At 43.4% G+C, this 17,733-nt stretch overlaps 1 protein-coding gene across 1 annotated transcript in view; it reads right to left on the reverse strand.

The window, feature by feature from the left end:
• Nucleotides 1-17,733, reverse strand: part of KIAA1958 (KIAA1958 ortholog) — a 71,293-nt gene that overhangs the window by 18,974 nt on the left and 34,586 nt on the right. The window contains exon 2 of the mRNA XM_065861249.2: nt 15,875-17,142. Coding sequence (XP_065717321.1) covers nt 15,875-17,030 — 1,156 coding nt within the window. The 5' untranslated portion in view covers nt 17,031-17,142. The remainder of the gene's footprint in view (nt 1-15,874; nt 17,143-17,733) is intronic.

The raw sequence follows: 17,733 nt of genomic DNA on the forward strand, positions 1-17,733 counted from the left end.
AAGCCAACAACTGCAGTGGGCAGAGGTCGTGATGGTGCACAAGGGAGGTATGGTCAAGTAGACAGGACAAGGGGCCACGGTTTTAAACTAAAGAAGAGAAGATTCAGGCTAGACATGAGGAAGAAATTTTTTATAATGATGGTGGTGAGACATGGGCCCAGATTTCCCAGTGAGGTGGTAGATGCCCCATCCCTGGAGACATTCAAGGCCAGGCTGGACAGGGCTCTGAGCAACCTGATCTGAGTTAAGATGTCCCTGCTCATTGCAGGGGGCTTGGACTAGATGCCCTTTGAAGGTCTCTTCCAACCCAAACTATTCTATGATTCTTTGATTCTATGATTCTAAGTCATAGGGGGAAAGGCTGGGGGAAGCTCAGACAAACACTCCCTCCTGGATCAGGGCTACAGCTCTCCTGTCAGGAGCAGCTGAATGTCACCACCATATCACTGCATCCCTGAATATCAGTGTTCTTTCTGCACACAAAATTTAGAAAGCTGACAGCTGTTTTCCACTGTATCACAGGAGTAACCATGTGAAAGACATTCTCCTGTCTCAGTGCTGAAGAGCGAGGATGAGGGTAAGAGCAGGAGGTCTCCCTGGCAGAAGTGCCTCTGAGCACTCAGAAACATCCTGAGAATAAGAGACAGGAAGAGATACACACTTGGAGAATGTTATATTTGGCACTCTTACTGTCTGGCAAAGACTAGCTTCTTGGGGCAACTCCTACACACATGCAGCAGTCAAAGGCTTAAAAATACATATGTTTTGATGTAATTATTTCATATCCAACAATAACCATTTCTTCAGGAAGTCCTAAGGCCAAATAAAGTGCACTTCCTGTGCCACAATAATCATACTTATCTAAGCTTAGGCTTGGTTAGTCAGAGTCAAAAGAGGGGGGAAAACCTTGGGACCGGGAGAATGAAAAAGCGCCCACTGTGAAAGATCAGATTCAAGATCATCCAAGGAGCCTGAAGGTGCACAAGTCCATGGGACCTAATGAGATGAATCCACAGGTCCTAAGGGAACTGCAGATGAAGTTGCTAAGCCACTATCCATCATATTTGAGAAGCTGTGGCAGTCCAATGAAGTTCCCACTGACTGGAAAAGGGGCAACACAACCCTCATCTTTAAAAAGGGGAAAAAGGAAGATCTGGGGAACCGCAGGGCAGTCAGTCTCACCTCTGTGCCCAGCAAGATCACAGAGCAGATCCTGCTAGAAACTGTGCTAAGGCACACAGATAATAAGGAGGTGATTGGTGACAGTCAGAGGGCTTCGCTAAGGGCAATAATGACTGACAAACTGGTGGCTTTCTACAATGGGGTTACAGCTTTACGGGTACAAGAAGAGCAACTGATGTCATTTACCTGGACTTGTACAAAGCTTTTGACATTGCCCCACATGACACCCTTGTCTCTAAATTGGAGAGACGTGGTTTCAATGGATGGACCACTCAGTGGATTAAGGGCTGACTGGATGATCACACTAAAGGGTTACAGTCAACGGCTTGATATCCAAGTGGAGACCAGTGACAAGTGGCATTCCTCAGGGTTGGTATTGGGATTGGCACTGTTTAATATCCTTGTTGGCGACAGGGACAGTAGGATTGAGCGCACCATTGGCAAGTTTGCCAGTGACACCAAGTTGTGTGATTGACACAGTGGAGGGAAGGGATTCCATCCAGAGGGACCTTGACAGGCTTGAGAAGTGAGCACCTGGGTCAGGGCAATTCCAAGCAGAAATACAGGCTGGGTAGAGAATGGATTGAGGAGGCCCTGAGGAGGAGGACTTGGAAATGTTGGTCAATGAGAAGCTAAATATGAGCCAGCAATGGAAGCCAATCATAACCTGGGCTGCATCAAAAGAAGCAGGACCACCAGGTCAAGGGAAGTGATTCTGCCCCTCTACTGTTGGGGTTGTCCAGGCTGGAGAAGAGAAGTCTCCAGAGAGACCTTACAGCAGCCTTCCAGTACTGAGGCCTACAAGAAAGCTGGAGAGCGACTTGTTACAAAGGCATGTAGTGATAGGACAAGGGGTAATGGCTTTAAACTGGAAGTGGATAGATATAGATCCAATGTTAGGAAGAAATTCTTTACAATGAAGGTGGTGAGACCCTGGAACAGGCCACCCAGAGAACCTGTGGATGCTCCATCCCTGGCAGTGTTCAAGGCCAGGCTGGATGGGGCTTTGAGCAACCTGGTCTAATGGAAGGTGTCTCTGCCCTTGGCAGGGGTGTTGGACTACATGATCTTTAAGTCCCTTCCAACCCAAATAATTCTACTATCCTATGACTGCCTGGAGACTTTCATCAGGTTATGACATATAATAGCTTCTGCAGGAACTTTGTAATGAAACCCTTTTGATGAAAATGTTGAACTAGACTGTAAAATCTGTAATATGATAGAAATGTATTAATTAAAATCCATTTATGAGAGATGTTATGTTTTCTGGGGGGAAAAAAAAAAGCTTCTATTCAGTTAATGTGCTCCAACAAAATTATCAGTGAAATATTTTATGGTTCTAAAATTAAAGAGAGATTTAGATTCTATCAAAGGAAAAAGCACACAGATTTCAAGCAAGTGAACATGGGAATATTTATACATGGGTATCTCCATGAAGTGTCACTAAAATAAACTTCAGTCATCTGTCCATTTTTTGCAAGGTACAGAATGGTCTGATAAATGGATGCTCACTCAGACACTATTGCTGGTTTTCAGTTTGCATTCACTTTCATTACTTTCTCACCACAACAGCCTGTAAAGATACAGCCAGCAATGTGGTAGCTGGCAAAGTCAACAATAACATTCTCAACAATATTAATGGGACTACTGCATGATCCTCAGATGACAGAAAATTTGTAGCTATTATGAGGAATTAAGAATTATGTCCTCCTATGACTGACTGGATCAACCTTTTACGCAGTGAATACTAGCCATCACTACTGAACAGCGCAAAACAGCAGCACTCTAGGGACTTAGATTTATACAAGGCTTCCCTTCTTCTCCACCTGACTGTATGTGACATCTGAGCTGTTTCAACACAAAGGTTCTAAAGATGCATTTTCTAAATCAAAGATGTTGAAACTTGATGAAAGCATGATCTCCACTTTATCTAGTTGTCTGGTTTTATTTTTGTCAAAGCTAGTGGAAAAAAGAAGTGTTGCATGTAAGTGTTACCTCACATTTCACTTCTTCCACTGAACACTCACAGTGTTGTTTTCTGGAGTATAAGACTGTCCTGTGATGCAGTGGTGTGAACTGCTGCAATGCAAAACGGGATGCATTTCCTCTGTACCCTGACAGTGGGGCTATTCGGTTCATATTTACCAGATCTCACCTCCACTTGGTACAAACAAATACACCAACTCCAGCTCTCCCAGGCTTGCCCAGCACTGCAGCACTTCACAGCAGGACACTAGAGCTGCTCTGGGGGCAGAAGCTGTTCACCTGCAAGAGCACTAGAGAAACCATGTATCTGGTATGGAAGTGATGTCCAGGCAAAATGTACTCAGCTCACAGCTGGTCTGCAGTCTGCCCTGTAAGCTGCACTGGAACCACATTCAGGGTTACCTGTCCTGCCTCATCCCTGTCTTATTTCCATGCTAGCTATTGCCATTACAGGAGTTTTATAAAAACTAATTCTTTGAATCCTTATATAATTGACTGAGGTCCAGGGACCCAACTCTTCATAGAGGTGGAGGATATAGAAGTAATGCTTGGAGTTTTCTATACTGCAAGCCTAAAAACATCAGAAAACTTTAAAAAAAGGTGAAGCCCTTTTTCTTTCTAAGTAATTAACTACGCTTGCGTCAGTTATGTCCACTTCTAACTCGCAATTGCTTCTCTTTCAGAGCTTAGGTTAAAAAAATCAGGTTGATTCGTGAAATTAGGGTGGCACTGGAGTTGGTAAGTAGAAAACCTCTACTCATAATGTAGTGAAAACTCGAAGTACTGATTTTAGTTTAAGGCTGAAGACAAGAGGCATTTTTTTGCCGATGATCTTCTTCAGGTTCAATATATAACCCTGGAAAACAGAATTCTTTTTTACCCACGACTTTTTTAGCAACATATGAAATATTACCCTTTCAAAGCATGTTATTTACTTCATGATGTGTGGCAGAAGGAATTAAAGGATTATGTCAGCGATTGTCCAACCTGCCCTGAGAACTTTAAGCTGGATGATGCACAGCAGAAGTAATGCTCTCATTTTCCAAGAGGACTTGGCTGGATTGGCACCAGTCCAGAAAGTGTTGCACACACATCCTCAGGAGAATATCTGTTTTTCTTCCAAATCAGTTTCCAGTTCAACAACGCATATTTTGAGTGCATTCTGAATTAGGATCTCTGTATTTAAGTATTTGTTTATGTAGAAATCAACTGGGCTAAGTCATTATATGCTTAGAAGGTGGAAGAGGAGCACAACTGGATAACATTTATATGTATAAGATGACTCGATTCAAAAGTTGGTAAGAGAAAAAACAATAAGAAAAAATCAAAACGAGAAGAGAAAAAGCTGTAAAGATCTGAGAAACACCTCCTTTGTTGAATTAGGGGTTCAATACAAATTCTTGTGGCAAAACTCCGTTTCTTACATAAGAAAGATGCTACATTTTCCATAACGCTCCCCCTTTACACAGTCTTGCAGAGAAAGCCAGATTTACACATGCAAACAGATTTCACAAGCACCAATTGCTTATCCAGCAATTGAGCTAGTGGGCTGGCTTGCACAAAATCACAGGTACAAATTTTTACAGCATTTTGAAAAATTTGGCACAGTGGAATTTTGTGCCTGGTTGCAGCTGCAAGCCCTGTGGAAGAAGAGTGATAAAAAGGACACAAACATGTTATTCCCTTACAGTTTAGTCTTCTCTTTACATACTACCCTACATCACCAAAGGCTTAGCATGTTCCTAGTTATGGCCTACTGCCAGTTTTAATGTAATTGCACTTAAGAACTAACTTTAATAAGCACAGTTGAGAAAACAATGCAAGAGGTCTCAAAGGGATGAGCCAGGGCTATGAAGTTTGCCTGCTTTTGATTCACTCTAAAAAGCAGCTGAGAAGCAGAGCTGGAAAATATTGAAGGGAAATAAAGACATGGGGAGAGAAGGGAGAATCAGAACAAAGGGATGTGAAAAAAAAGAACAACACTGAAGAGATTAAAAACAGATGAGGATCCTCATCATCTGAAATCTAATTTATATCTCTGTTTCAGAATGAGGCAGTCTAACTGGGGCAACAGGCAGTGAAACAAAGAAAAGGAGAATGTAATAAATATTTTATTACATTAATCATAATAAGCTGCACTTCAAGTCATGGCCAAAGCATATTTTTAAATCAAGCTCAGAATGTGAGCAGTTTCAGACCTAAGAACATGAAACCCACATGACTGTAATTAACATAATAAATCTCTCTACACAGGCTGACAGCACTTAGTTGATACATAGCTTATTAGAGACTGCAGACATTTCTCCCTCTATTTTATTAAAGTGCCAGGGGTAGTGAATCAAAAAGTACCCTTTTCTGTTCTGGCTGAACTATCTACTGCAGGTGTAATAGGAAACGTGTTGGGAGCTTGAGCCATTGACTTCTGATAACACAGACTGCAGCACATGCATCTCAAAGAACTGTATTTTGGTACCTTTCCTCCCACCCTCATATTTAATTTAGCAAAGTACCTGAATTGCCTTTTTACTGAGCTTGCAGTTCTATTTCTGAAATTCTCTGTTGGTGATCTTGCCCAACCGGACCAATTTGCTTTTACCTTTCCCCACTGTATGTCCTCCAATAGGAGTGAAGCAAGCTATGAAAGGGGCACAAAGTCTGTGAAGAGCTCACAATTTACAACCTTGCCTAAGTAGTTTCAATGCACACTTTTAATGCACTTATTTCCTTTGTCTTCACTGGGTTAGAGAGCAGCATCTAAGGACCAACTCTTTATACAATTCTGCAGAGAGGATGGAGTGCAACACTTAAAGCGAACCAGCTCCTAAGGTAGATTTTTCAGCCTTCTATTGTGCCTGCACTGAGAGTCCTCTCCAACTCGTACTCCAGAAAAATATGATGACTTTCAACTTAACTTCAACCTTTGCCAACACAGCTCTCACTGTATAAGGAAGGGGTGGAAGTTCAAAGATGTAAAGGTCCTACAAGGCTGGGAGAGACTCAACAGCTAGGCAGAGGGCAGAGACATGAATACATCCCAACTAGGTGAAAGGCTGCAGACCTCAGGTGTTAGATATTCTGCTAGGCAGCTGCTCTCACACCCCGTCTGACCTGGCACACACATTTCGTTCCAGAATAGCCACAGTATGTCCTGGCATTTGCCAGGACCAGGAGTCCCAAGAAGCACAGGAGCGGCTGGAAATTCTACAGAGAGAGGAGATGAAAAGATAAGAAATGTGAATTTGTCGGGAACCAGGATGTTATTCACAGCAAAACTCGTTTATTTCTGCCCTTGAATACATGTTTAAACTTACTTTATCATAGTTTAATTGAATATTTAGTCACATTTTGCAGGTCTACTTGAGTAAAGTCTCTTTAAATACATTCAATTTTTTTCTAGCTATGTACACAGACAGCATACACACACACACCTCTTTGCTACTCAGAATATTGTTATTATCTCTCTCTGTAATTACCTTGTCAAAATTTTCCTGCTGGGATTATATTGTTATTTCCATTAAAATAACTTATTCTTCTATATAGGATATGAACAATCAGTTTCTGTGCTACTGAATGAGTTCATAGCAAAAAACTACATAAGTAATTCATGTAAGAGGTGATATGAGGTATAGTTTAACGGATACAATTACAAATGTGTGTTATTCATATATATATGGCTATTTTGTTGTTCACTAGCACAATAAACTGAGTCTAATGTATTTAACAATAGTACAAGTGAATGGTAAATAGAACAAGTTTTTTGTCAAACCATAAGTTTTCTGAGGGCTATTTGAAATCAAGAGAGAGCAAACAGAGGCAAAAAGACATTTCTACAGAGAGAAAAAAAGAAATGTAAATATGTGAGCAAAAAGCAATCCATATATCAGCATACAAGCATGAATGCTGTGCTGTGATGCCAACAAGAGTTTCCCCATCTGATAATTTGTGTTCTTGGATGCATAGTCTGTAAGAGAGAGCAAGTACCAAACAACTGGCATCACTTCATTTCTCAAGAGTAAGGTATGGAAAAAATCCCCATAACCTGGCACATCCACATGACTGTAAGACAGAGCTCACCACAGCAGAAGAGGGCTCCAAGCTCTGGACGAAATTAAATTATTCCCATACAAAAACATCCATGCTTCTGTGGCTCATTCTTACTCCTATCCTTGACCAGCCACAGTAACGCAGAGATTAGACAGACACCCAGTTAAAAGAGCAGTGAGTGTAAACAGAAAATTGCATCAAGCTATTCAAAGATCAGAGATGAATGTCTGTATCTTTCACTGGCTTGATGTTTGGGTATGGGCATGTTCTGCTTGAAATAAATCAGTAATAGAGCACATTCAGCTTTTGCACTGGGGTGATGTGACCTGGGTCAGAATAGCTCAGTATCATTTTTTTTTTCCTTCTCTGAACAAAACAGAAGCCCAGTTATTTCCGCCAGCCCCCTCCCCACCCCAAGACCAAATCAGCAAGAGAGTAAGTATTATTAATCCATAGTTGTATGGCTCCAAGTCATGTTTTTATCATGAATCCCTAGTTAAAGAAAAGCAACATCAGACCAGTGTTACTGCCAGTCTAAATATATCCTGAGTTTAACCAACAGGAACACATGCAATATTTCTCTCTTTCTGTGTGTACACATACTGTTTAATAAAAGTTAACAGGACTGACAGGTATATGTTAGAAATAAGATGCAGTTGATGCATTTAATGGTCAATGTATAATCAAGCACATAACATAAAGCTTCCATGAGATTCAGCAAGGTCCCCAGCACCACTTTTTACATGACCTGCATGCAGGAAGCTCTGTCCCTGGCTCCCAACAGAGAACCGTTCGGTGGCAGCCAGGACTTGGGAGCTGCCACCTCCAACACAATATTGGTGTGATGAGCAGCACCCTGCCATTTTTGCAGGGCAGCATTGCTTCGCTCCAGACAAATGCAGACTCATTTGGGAAACAAAAATGCAGCTCTGCCCTCTCGTACCACAGAAGCCACTAGCCACGCTGAAACTGTTCAGAGCAACCCATGTTCAAACCAGATTTTGTGTGACCAGACCATGGAGCGCCCCCGCAAGCAAGGCTGATCAGCAAAAATAGGTGCTTCAGTTTCTCTCTCCTGAGTCTCTGATTTAATAGCCTGGTTCAACACTTCCTGCAGACAGCATGAGCATATGCTTCATTTAAGCACACTTTATCACAGAAAGATGGATTTCAGCATGTTTCAATGCTTTCAGAATATGGATGTTTTAGCAAGCACCGCTTTGCGCTGTGCCAGTCATAATAAAGTACCTGCCATCATGCTTCTGTTTTTTTTTTTTTTTTTTCTGGAAATATCCAAATAAGAATTTCTGTATTGAAAATTGTTATCTTGCTTAGATAGACAGAATATACACTCCAAAATTTTTACTGACCTGTTTCAGGCTCAAGAAGGTTCTAGGATCACTGCAAGCACAAAAAAAGATGATGTGACAGAACAAGACTCACTAAGGGGGAAATAATTTAGGTATGAGGAAAATGGGACAAATTAGAAGAACCTGTGTGCTGGCTTCACAGAACAGCTTATGCAAAAATAGCACACTCACATCATGGGGACAGGTGAAAACAGTTCTCCCCAAGGTTTACTGCTGCTATTAAAAGCTTAACCTTGAACACACCCATGAAATAGTTACGTGGATATGTTTACTGAAGTACCAGCCTCATCCAAAGCAGAAAAACACTCTTGGAAAGTATCATGACCTAAAATGTCAAGTCCTGTACTCCCTTTCTGTTCCAGCACCCCAACCGAAGTGCAAAAGGAAAGTGCATACCTGATGCCTTTCCAGGGTGAGTGTATCTCAGTCAGTGCCTTGCTGTGCCGCATCTCCTCTGCAGATCCCAATCTGATCCTGCCTTGCCTCTGTTTTCTTACTTAAGAGACCAACAAATCGTAAGATGAAAATAGCTCCAAGAAGAGCAATTGCAAAGACCAAACACACACACAAAAAAACCCGCAGATCTCTGATCAAAAACACCATCTTACATAATTTTATATTTCCTAAAAATAAAGTGATGGTCAGCACAGACTTGTCCAGTTTCCTTTGTTGTTTCCATATGTTTTCAGGACAGCTGGAAGCAGCAGAGGCCTTATTTTCTTCCTTTATGTAAAAGCATCACAAAACACAGCACTTTACACAGAACGGTAGTCTGTTGAAGGTGCCTTTAGCAAAAGGGAGAGCATATAATCTAGATCACGTTGGTCCTGCAAAAATGCTTGTTTTCTACTTCTCACTTGTGTCTCTTTTTTTTTGCTTTTCTGCCTTTCACGTTGGGGTAATGGGGTTGGGGGTACAGTTGTAAGCCTGAAATGAACAGTGATGCTCCAAAACACAACCATTTATTGAAGTGGGCAGTTTCTCTTCTGATATGACACACCTTCTTACTTAATACTGTTTGTGCTATGGCCCTTTGAACTAAAAGTGTATATTTAAATGAAGTGTCAATACTTCTCAGTGATGCAATTCCTCTATTCAGAATCCCACAGAATATTCCCGACTGTTCAGCAGCTGAACTTGGCATGCTTTACAGACTTAATCCTTAAAAACTGCTGTGACCTGGCTGCAATAGGTCTTTCTGAGGGTACAGATTCAAATCACTCCTAGCTACAGGGAAGCAGCTTCCACAGGCTGCAAGGAAACTACCATCCCTCACCTGCTGCAGAGGACCAATAGTCCTGTGCAGCTTTTATTGCACGAATACAACTCAAAGTCCATCCCCAAACACCTCCCACACCAATCTGCTTTCAGTGCTAATACCCATGAATGGTTTCCTCCAAAATGTACATGTACAGCCAGTAATGCTTCTGCCAGGAGATGTCTCTCTGTGCTGCATGCAGGAGGTCCAGTGTGAACAGGGGAAACAAGCCCTGACATCAAGAAAAGTAGCAGTCTAATCTCCTGTGTGCATAGCTGCTTTGATAAATACTTAATATATTTAGGACAGCAAGATGATTGCCATCTACATGACAAGTCCACTGCTGGTTTCAGGGTTGCAAAGAGGCTGGCATGAGCCTTCTGTATTTGGAAGGAATTTCCACTAAAGAAAATAGATGTGGAATCCTGAAAGGATGATAAATTTCTTAAGTACAGAGAAAATCTAAAGATGTTGTAATTCTTGATGAGTCTTCATTTCAGTGCTCTCCTGAAAGAACTAAGAACTTGATAAATGCTTCTTGTAGGAATAGCTTCATAAAACATACTCTTGTGTTAGAATTATTGGTACTATGGTTTTTCCCTTTTTTTATTTTTTTTTTTTTCCAATTTGATTGTCATGCTTTATACCCAGATGATAAAAGCAAATAGATGACTACTTTGCCAAGGCTGAATTTGTCTCTTTTATGATACTGGCCTGATTTTAAACAGAACTCCCTTACAATACTGTAAAGATAAGTAATATCAGCCTCATTAGCAGACCTTTTAAAATAGAGCTCAAAAACATTAGTTTATAATTTAACAGCATTTGGACACAGATAATTAAGGGTGGGGGTGGGCTGGCAAATCTATGCTGCAAGATCAGAAGGCAGTGGTAGTGCAGGAGGTGGTTCATCAACTCACTAGCTTGCTTTTTTTTTGATGATGAAAACTATAATGATCTAGTTTTATTCTTCTAAATAAGCCAGGCTATTGCAATTAAAAAAAAAAGTACTATTCTTTTTGTAAGTATGTATCTCAGCACTTATTATTTTTAGTTCAGCTACTAGAGCAAGAATAGATATCAATTATGGGACCTAGTCACCAGTGGATTCTGAACTCTGAAGTCACACAAGGAGAGGAAAAGACTGTCTTTCCTCTACATATGTTTAATTGTTTACTTGACCACTCTGAGCAGCGCATTCGTTTTTCTGGGGGCAGGCTTCAGTAAGAATTACATCAGGGATAAATTTGTCCTTTCTGTATGCATGGCTGATGCTTTGTATATCTCTAAAAACAGGTATTATTTTTTCTTGTCTGCACTTCTTCAGAATGTGCGAGTTGACACATTTTTTTTTCCTTGTAGTGCACAAAGTAATTTAGGAGTTTAAGCTAAACCTGGTCTAAACCGGCAGTTCACGATGTGTGGCACACTTTTTTCTCCTCTAAGCCTTGTAACATTTTGATGCTTATCTAACTGCTTCTAATCCATGAGTCTTATGATCACGCGACGATCTCAGGTCCCACTTAATTTAAACTCATGCAATTGCAGAGAAAGAGAGAGGGGGAAAAGAAGAGGTACTATTTCTTTCGATTGCAGAAAAATACTTCAAAAATATTCCACCATCCATCACAGCATGCATTCAAACAGCAATACCATTCAATAATCATGGCGGAAGGACAGTTGTGACATGCTGACTAAGAAAGGAGTGGTGCTTGTGGACAACCTGTTTCCTTTCCAAATTCAACAAAAACCTGTACATGTACAACGCGACCCAGCAGCCTGGTGAGTTCAGCCGTGGGTATGTGATGGTACCCGCAGAATATGATTTACCACACCTCTGGCAGAACCAACAACCCCAGTCACTTCACTCACAGGATTTTTTATTTTGCATCTCTACTCACTATTCTTTGCATTCTGCACCTTTTGTACATATGGATTTGACAGCTTTTTAGTGTATCCTCGTGAAATTGTTTTCTGCTGTATTTACAGTGTTGGACTAGCATTTGACCAGAGATGTCTTGCTGCACTGTCTTGTTAATCCAAACCATATCTTCACCCTGAGTCTTCAGAGAGAAACTGAGTATTCTTCATAAATACTTCGACAGTTCCATTTATGAAGTAACTCCTACCTTTCTGAGAACCAAAACTTGCCTTCCTACACAACAAGCACTATCCTCCTCTGAGATATAGTCTTCCTCCGTATACTTCTGCAATAACACCAAATCTTCAATTCATGGCTTCAGACATCCAAATGTCACTAAGTAGGCTGCAGGTACTACAAGCTAAAGCATCATTTTTCTCACCTTCCATCCTCACTGACGTGCCCTACCTTGCCCTTGCTGGTTCTTGGACATCAAAAACAGAACAAGTATTAGCAAAAGGGAAAGATAAAAGAGATTGTTTGGGAAGCGGAAATTGCAGAAATTCCCTGCTCTCCACCACTGCAAAAATTTCTCTTCTCTCAGGTGTAGGTCCTCTCCTTTTTTCCACAAGAAAAAAAGGACTGAACAGTTCCTACATATATTGTTGAAAGCTTTGCTAATGAAGTGGTAAATAACAATCTGAAAATTCAAAGAAGAATGTCCACTTGTAAGGGCTGAAGTTTAACAAAAATAATTTGATATATATTCCACAATGCTTAGATGGAGATTACCCAACAAAAATCAGTGTCTAACCTCACTGAATCTTCATTGGGATGCCAGTTCACTTTTAAGACATAAAAATAGCTTTGTAAAGTCCCTGCTTACATATTTGGTGGCCACAGCTTAATTAAAGAGAGTGAAAGAGGGCAAGAAAAAGTTTGAAAGAGCTACTAGTCCAAATGTATAATGTGGCTTAAATTGGCTTAAGCTAACATAGATCATCAAGATTTTTGATTTCATGGAGAATCTCACTCAAGCTTTAATGATCTATGGGATTACCATGCAGGGAAACTACCAGCTGTATCTGATAAAAATGCAAAGATATGTGACTTAAGGTAAAACTCAAGGCAATATTTCTTGTTGGTTGGATAGTAGCCTCTAATCATAACTTATCATCTAAGGTTGTAGTCCTGCAAAGACCTCCTGAACACACAACCAGTTCTAATGGGACCGGGACCAAAGCTTCACATATTATTTTAAAATCAAGCAACACTTTGTAGCTCCTTGGTATAATTACTTTCTGCCTTTTTTTACATAAGAATTATACGAGGCCTTGTTTCTATCAGTTTAGGACAGAAATATGTTTACATAGGATAGATATACATTCTCTCATTGTTCAGTATTGCTCAGATTTTATGTATCATGCATCACTTCCAGTACATCGCTCTTTGTTAAGAGACAACCTAACAAAACCATTGTACCTGAGCAATCACCCTACTCTGTCTTCAATCAGACTTCCACATTTCATCTGCAAGGATCTGCTATGCAGAAATACGCATCTGTCATAAATTCACTTACCAACATTGCCCGCTTTTCTGCAACTTGAAGATTTATTAATGCCAGCAATTCTTTCCCAAAGAAACAGGCTCTATGGAAATTGGAGACTTTACTGATGTGAGTATTGGGTTTTAGTTGTATGTCAGTCATTTTACCCTGGCTAAAATGAAGCTACTTCTGAGTACTGTAACAGCATATTATAACAATACTACATCAGCCTGAGGAGAGGAACTGTGTAACACTTTTTGAGAACACCACCAAGAAATTTAAATATTGAGACCATAACTGACTGCAGTGGAATTCAGACAGCACATGGAGGTAACACTGCTGACTATGCATGAAGCACTAGGAGGTTTTGAGGGTTGATTTGTGCAGTGAGAGTAAATCCAGATGCAATCTCACTTGGTCCCCACAGTGAGACACTAGACACAGACCAACCCTGCTCTGGAAACAATAAAAATGTGAAAATGTGGCACTGTGTCCATTCTTGTAAGGTTTAACCCTAACCAGTGACAACTGCTGATCATGTTTGGTTTCTGAGGACCTGACAAAAGCAGTTTGAAAGGTTTTGTGTTTTTTTAATGAATCTGTTGAAAGTAAATCACTCTCCAAGATAACACACACCTACATGGACAAATTCTGCCTAGGTTTGTATTCCATCATCCCAACTTGCACGTTTGAAACTAAGCAAGTTGCAAGGACAAGTTGGTAGAAACCAGTTATAATGTATACAGCTGTGATATTATACAAACTGAGGAATGCAGAATAAGCAGGATTATCACACAATTCAGACTGACATCTGGCATCCTCTATCTCTCATATTTAGCTGAGCAGAGTCAGTTCTAAACCAGAGTTTTGTAAGGAAATTTCCACAAGGGATGTTACTTGACAGGACTACTGCAAAGTAACACCTCAAAGATGCAGCCATGCAGAAATGGGTCCCAAAGAAGAATTTGCTTTGCTGTAATTAAGAGAAATATCATGCTTTCTAATTTCTAATTGTTAGTGGGGTTTTACTTAGCAAAACTGGGTATTTAATTTTGCCCATTGTTTTATTTTACAAGATCTGCAGGCTCTTGCCAATTAATAGTTTTACTGACATTCAATCAGGTTTGAGGGTGTCCACACTGAAGTATCACCCAGGCTACTACAGTCATTGCTTTTAGCGCTTACAGTAGCTGCCACAGGACTGCATATAGGCATCACTTTTCCCCCTCCACTGCCTGGCTTCACTGTGTCTGACCAGACACTCCTAGGCTGAACCAGCAGGGGAGCAGATGGAGAACCTGCTCCTGCCCACACCTCCTCCTGGGATGGCATCACTCACCAGCTGGAAGAGCAAAGCCAGCACTGTCTGCATTCAGGTCTAGAGGGTGCTGGCAAGTCTTCTCAGAAAACAGACTTCCTCCCCCTCCAGAAGACCTATGAGTTATTCTGCATGTAGGATAATCATTCAGCAGAAGTATGCTGTTTTAACATCCTCTTTATCCAATAACATTGATCTGTTTGAGCCAATTCCCAGCGCTCTGGCAGCAGTAGGAGATGAAAAAACGAAGGACATGGGATGATAACTTCCACTGAGAACAGGGAAATTTATTTTTTTTTCCCCCTTGGATTAAACTTTGAGCATTATCAGTTCCATGGTTAAGGTTGTGGTTGCCCTTCTCGTCTCTGCAGGCTCCTCTGATTTACGGGTCAGGAAAACCATTTAATTAAGATTTATAGAAGAACAAACCTCTCTCGAGGTACTCCCCTTGTGCCCTCCTTTGCCTTTCCATGTCAAACATCTCTCTTCTGAGAGAGTGAAGGCAACAGCCGACCCCCACCTCTAGGCTACAGTGGCTGAGACCACTTATTTCAGTTTCACATAGGAGTGCACAGCTGGGTGTCATGTCCTCCCCAGCCCATGCACACAGTAAGGCAGCTGCATGATCTCTCCCATGACACAATTGTACCCAAAACAGATCTATAAACCTGTCCTAAAAGAGTGCTTTCCCTACAGCAGTGGTGCACTTTCTCACAGGGGGTGCTCCTGGCCTCCACTCAGTTGAGGTCTCACAAACCCTCTTGCAAGTGGGGAGAGTTTCTCTGTCTATTGACTTAAGAGCTGGAGGGAGACTTGGGTCTGTTCAGCCTGAAGAAGAGGAGGCTGAGCAGGGATCTCATCAATGTTTATAAATATCCCAAGGGTGGATGTCAAGAGGATGGGACCAGACTCCTTTCAGTGGTGCCCAACAATAGGATGAGGGCCAACGGGCACAGACTGAAGCACAGGAGGTTCCATCTGAACATGAGGAGAAACTTCTTTACTTTGAGGGTGACAAAGCCCTGGAACAGGCTGTCCAGAGAGGTTGTGGAGTCTCCTTCTCTGGAGACATTCAAAACCCCCCTGGACACATTCCTGTGCGATCTGCTCTGGTGAACCTGCTTTAGCAGGTAGGTTGGACTGGATGATCCCCAGAGGTCCCTTCCAACCCCAACCATCCTGTGATTCTGTGATTAGGGCACCCTCATGCAATGCAGCACGCCCTCCTTGGCCGCCTTCTCACCAAGACGTGCCTGCAGGGGCCACGCCTAAAATGCTGCCGCCCTTCGACTCCTGCCATGCGTCCTACCTGGCATCGACTGCGCTGCTGCCTCAGGGGTGGCGGTGGGGACGGCGTGGGGCTGCTGCTGGCTGGAGCTGACCTCCGGCTCTGCACTCACCGCGGGCGAGCCGGCTGCCTCGCCACCCGGGGCCAGCGGTGGGGCGGGCGGGACACTCTCTTCTGCGGCCGGCAGCTCCTCTTGCCCGGGCAGCTGCAGGGCTGACAGGGGGATGCTGATGGGTTTCCCAGTGGTGGTGGTGGCATTGGAGCTGGTGGCTGGCACCTGTAGGGCGGCCACGGGGCCGGCGCCTGCCCCCCGTGCTGGGGAGGCCAGGGGGCCGCGGGGCAGCCTCTGCGTGGCCAGCCGGGGCAGGCCGGGGGGCGAGGAGGAGAGGCGCTGGGGGTCAGGGTCGGGGCCAGCAGCTGGCTGAGGCAGCGCCCGGGTGGTGCCCAGGCAGGAGGGCCCGGCCTGGGCCTGCGGCTTGGGCTTGGACATCTGCGTCAGGGCCAGGGCCGGCCCGTCGGCGCCGGCAGTCAGCTCGGCGTTGGCCACTATGTAGTAGTCCTCGGGGAGCTCCTGCTTGATCTTCTTGAGGAGCACCTCGCCGCCGCCCTCATCAGCAGGCTGTGCCTGGGCGGCGGTGGGCAGGCTGGCAGCCGGCCGCTTGCGAGGGCCGGCAGGGGCCCGGTGGGGGTGCGGCTCGAAGTCGCTGTCCTCGTCAGTGACAGAAGACTCGCAGACCATGTCGAACAGGGTGGCCTCGTCCTCGTACTCCTCCACAGGCTCACCCAGCTCCGAGGGCTCGCTGCAGTAGGAGAAGTCACAGGAGTCGCGGGTGCGGGTGCAGTCCAGCTTGGCCTTCCCTGGCTGGCCTGGGTAGCGCTGCAAGGGGCTGGCCTGCGCCTCCGAGGGCACCCCCAGCATGCTGGGGCTGTCCGAGTTGAAGCTGCGGCTGTCCTGGAAGCAGACACGCTCCTGGGAGCCAGCCCGGCACGTGGCGGCTAGGGGCCAGTGGTAGGCATGGCCGGCGCTGCAGCCCCACATGGCAGTCAGGTTGCCATGGGCCCCCTCGGAGAGCAGGTGCTTGAGGTTGGGGATGAGGCTGCAGATGGTCCCGTGGCTGTGGGCCCAGCTCACCAGCTTGGAGAGGTTTTCCGAGGAGGTGTGAAGGCAGTCCTCCATGGTACAGGATCAACAGAGCCTCGCCACGGGGAATTCGGCTGAAGACACGGTTCAGATCACAGGGTTCTGGCACTCATGGTCGCATGTTGCCAGGCTCATGTTTGCTGCTCACCTGCAAACACAGAGCAAAACCCTGCTCTTCAGCACTCCCAAAGCAAGACCACGTTTGCACAGGCAAGTGAAACATTTGTAAGCTCAGATAAACGCATTTCACTCTCACCTCATGCATTCCAAAACACATTTCTCAAAACAGCTCCTGCTTTTAAGCAGTCTCGTTCCTCATTCTGCCTGCAAAACATCTGCCTTTAAACCCAAAGGAAGAAATATCCCCGCAATACACAACTAAAATTAGATAAAACAGATTTTTAAGCAAGCCAGTATCAGTGGCAACATGATTTGAAGCTTAAATCTCCAATAATGCAAATGCAGCCCATAAGACAGTGTTGGTGTCTTCATACTTACAAAATGAAATACAATCTTACAACATACAATTCATCTTAAACACTAGGGTGGCAATCAAGCACCAACTCAGACGCTCTGCACCTGATGAAACTTTATGACATTTTATATCATTCATGCATGTTTCTCAAATGTATCAAATTATCTCTTTTTTTCAGCTGAATTTGAGAGGCGTGGTCAGAAACTTTAGTTTTCCATATAAGGAGAAAACAAGTTCATCCTTTGCTGTGCTATATTGACAGTC

Source organism: Patagioenas fasciata, chromosome Z, assembly GCF_037038585.1.
Source record: "Patagioenas fasciata isolate bPatFas1 chromosome Z, bPatFas1.hap1, whole genome shotgun sequence".
NCBI classification, from domain to species: Eukaryota; Metazoa; Chordata; class Aves; order Columbiformes; family Columbidae; genus Patagioenas; species Patagioenas fasciata.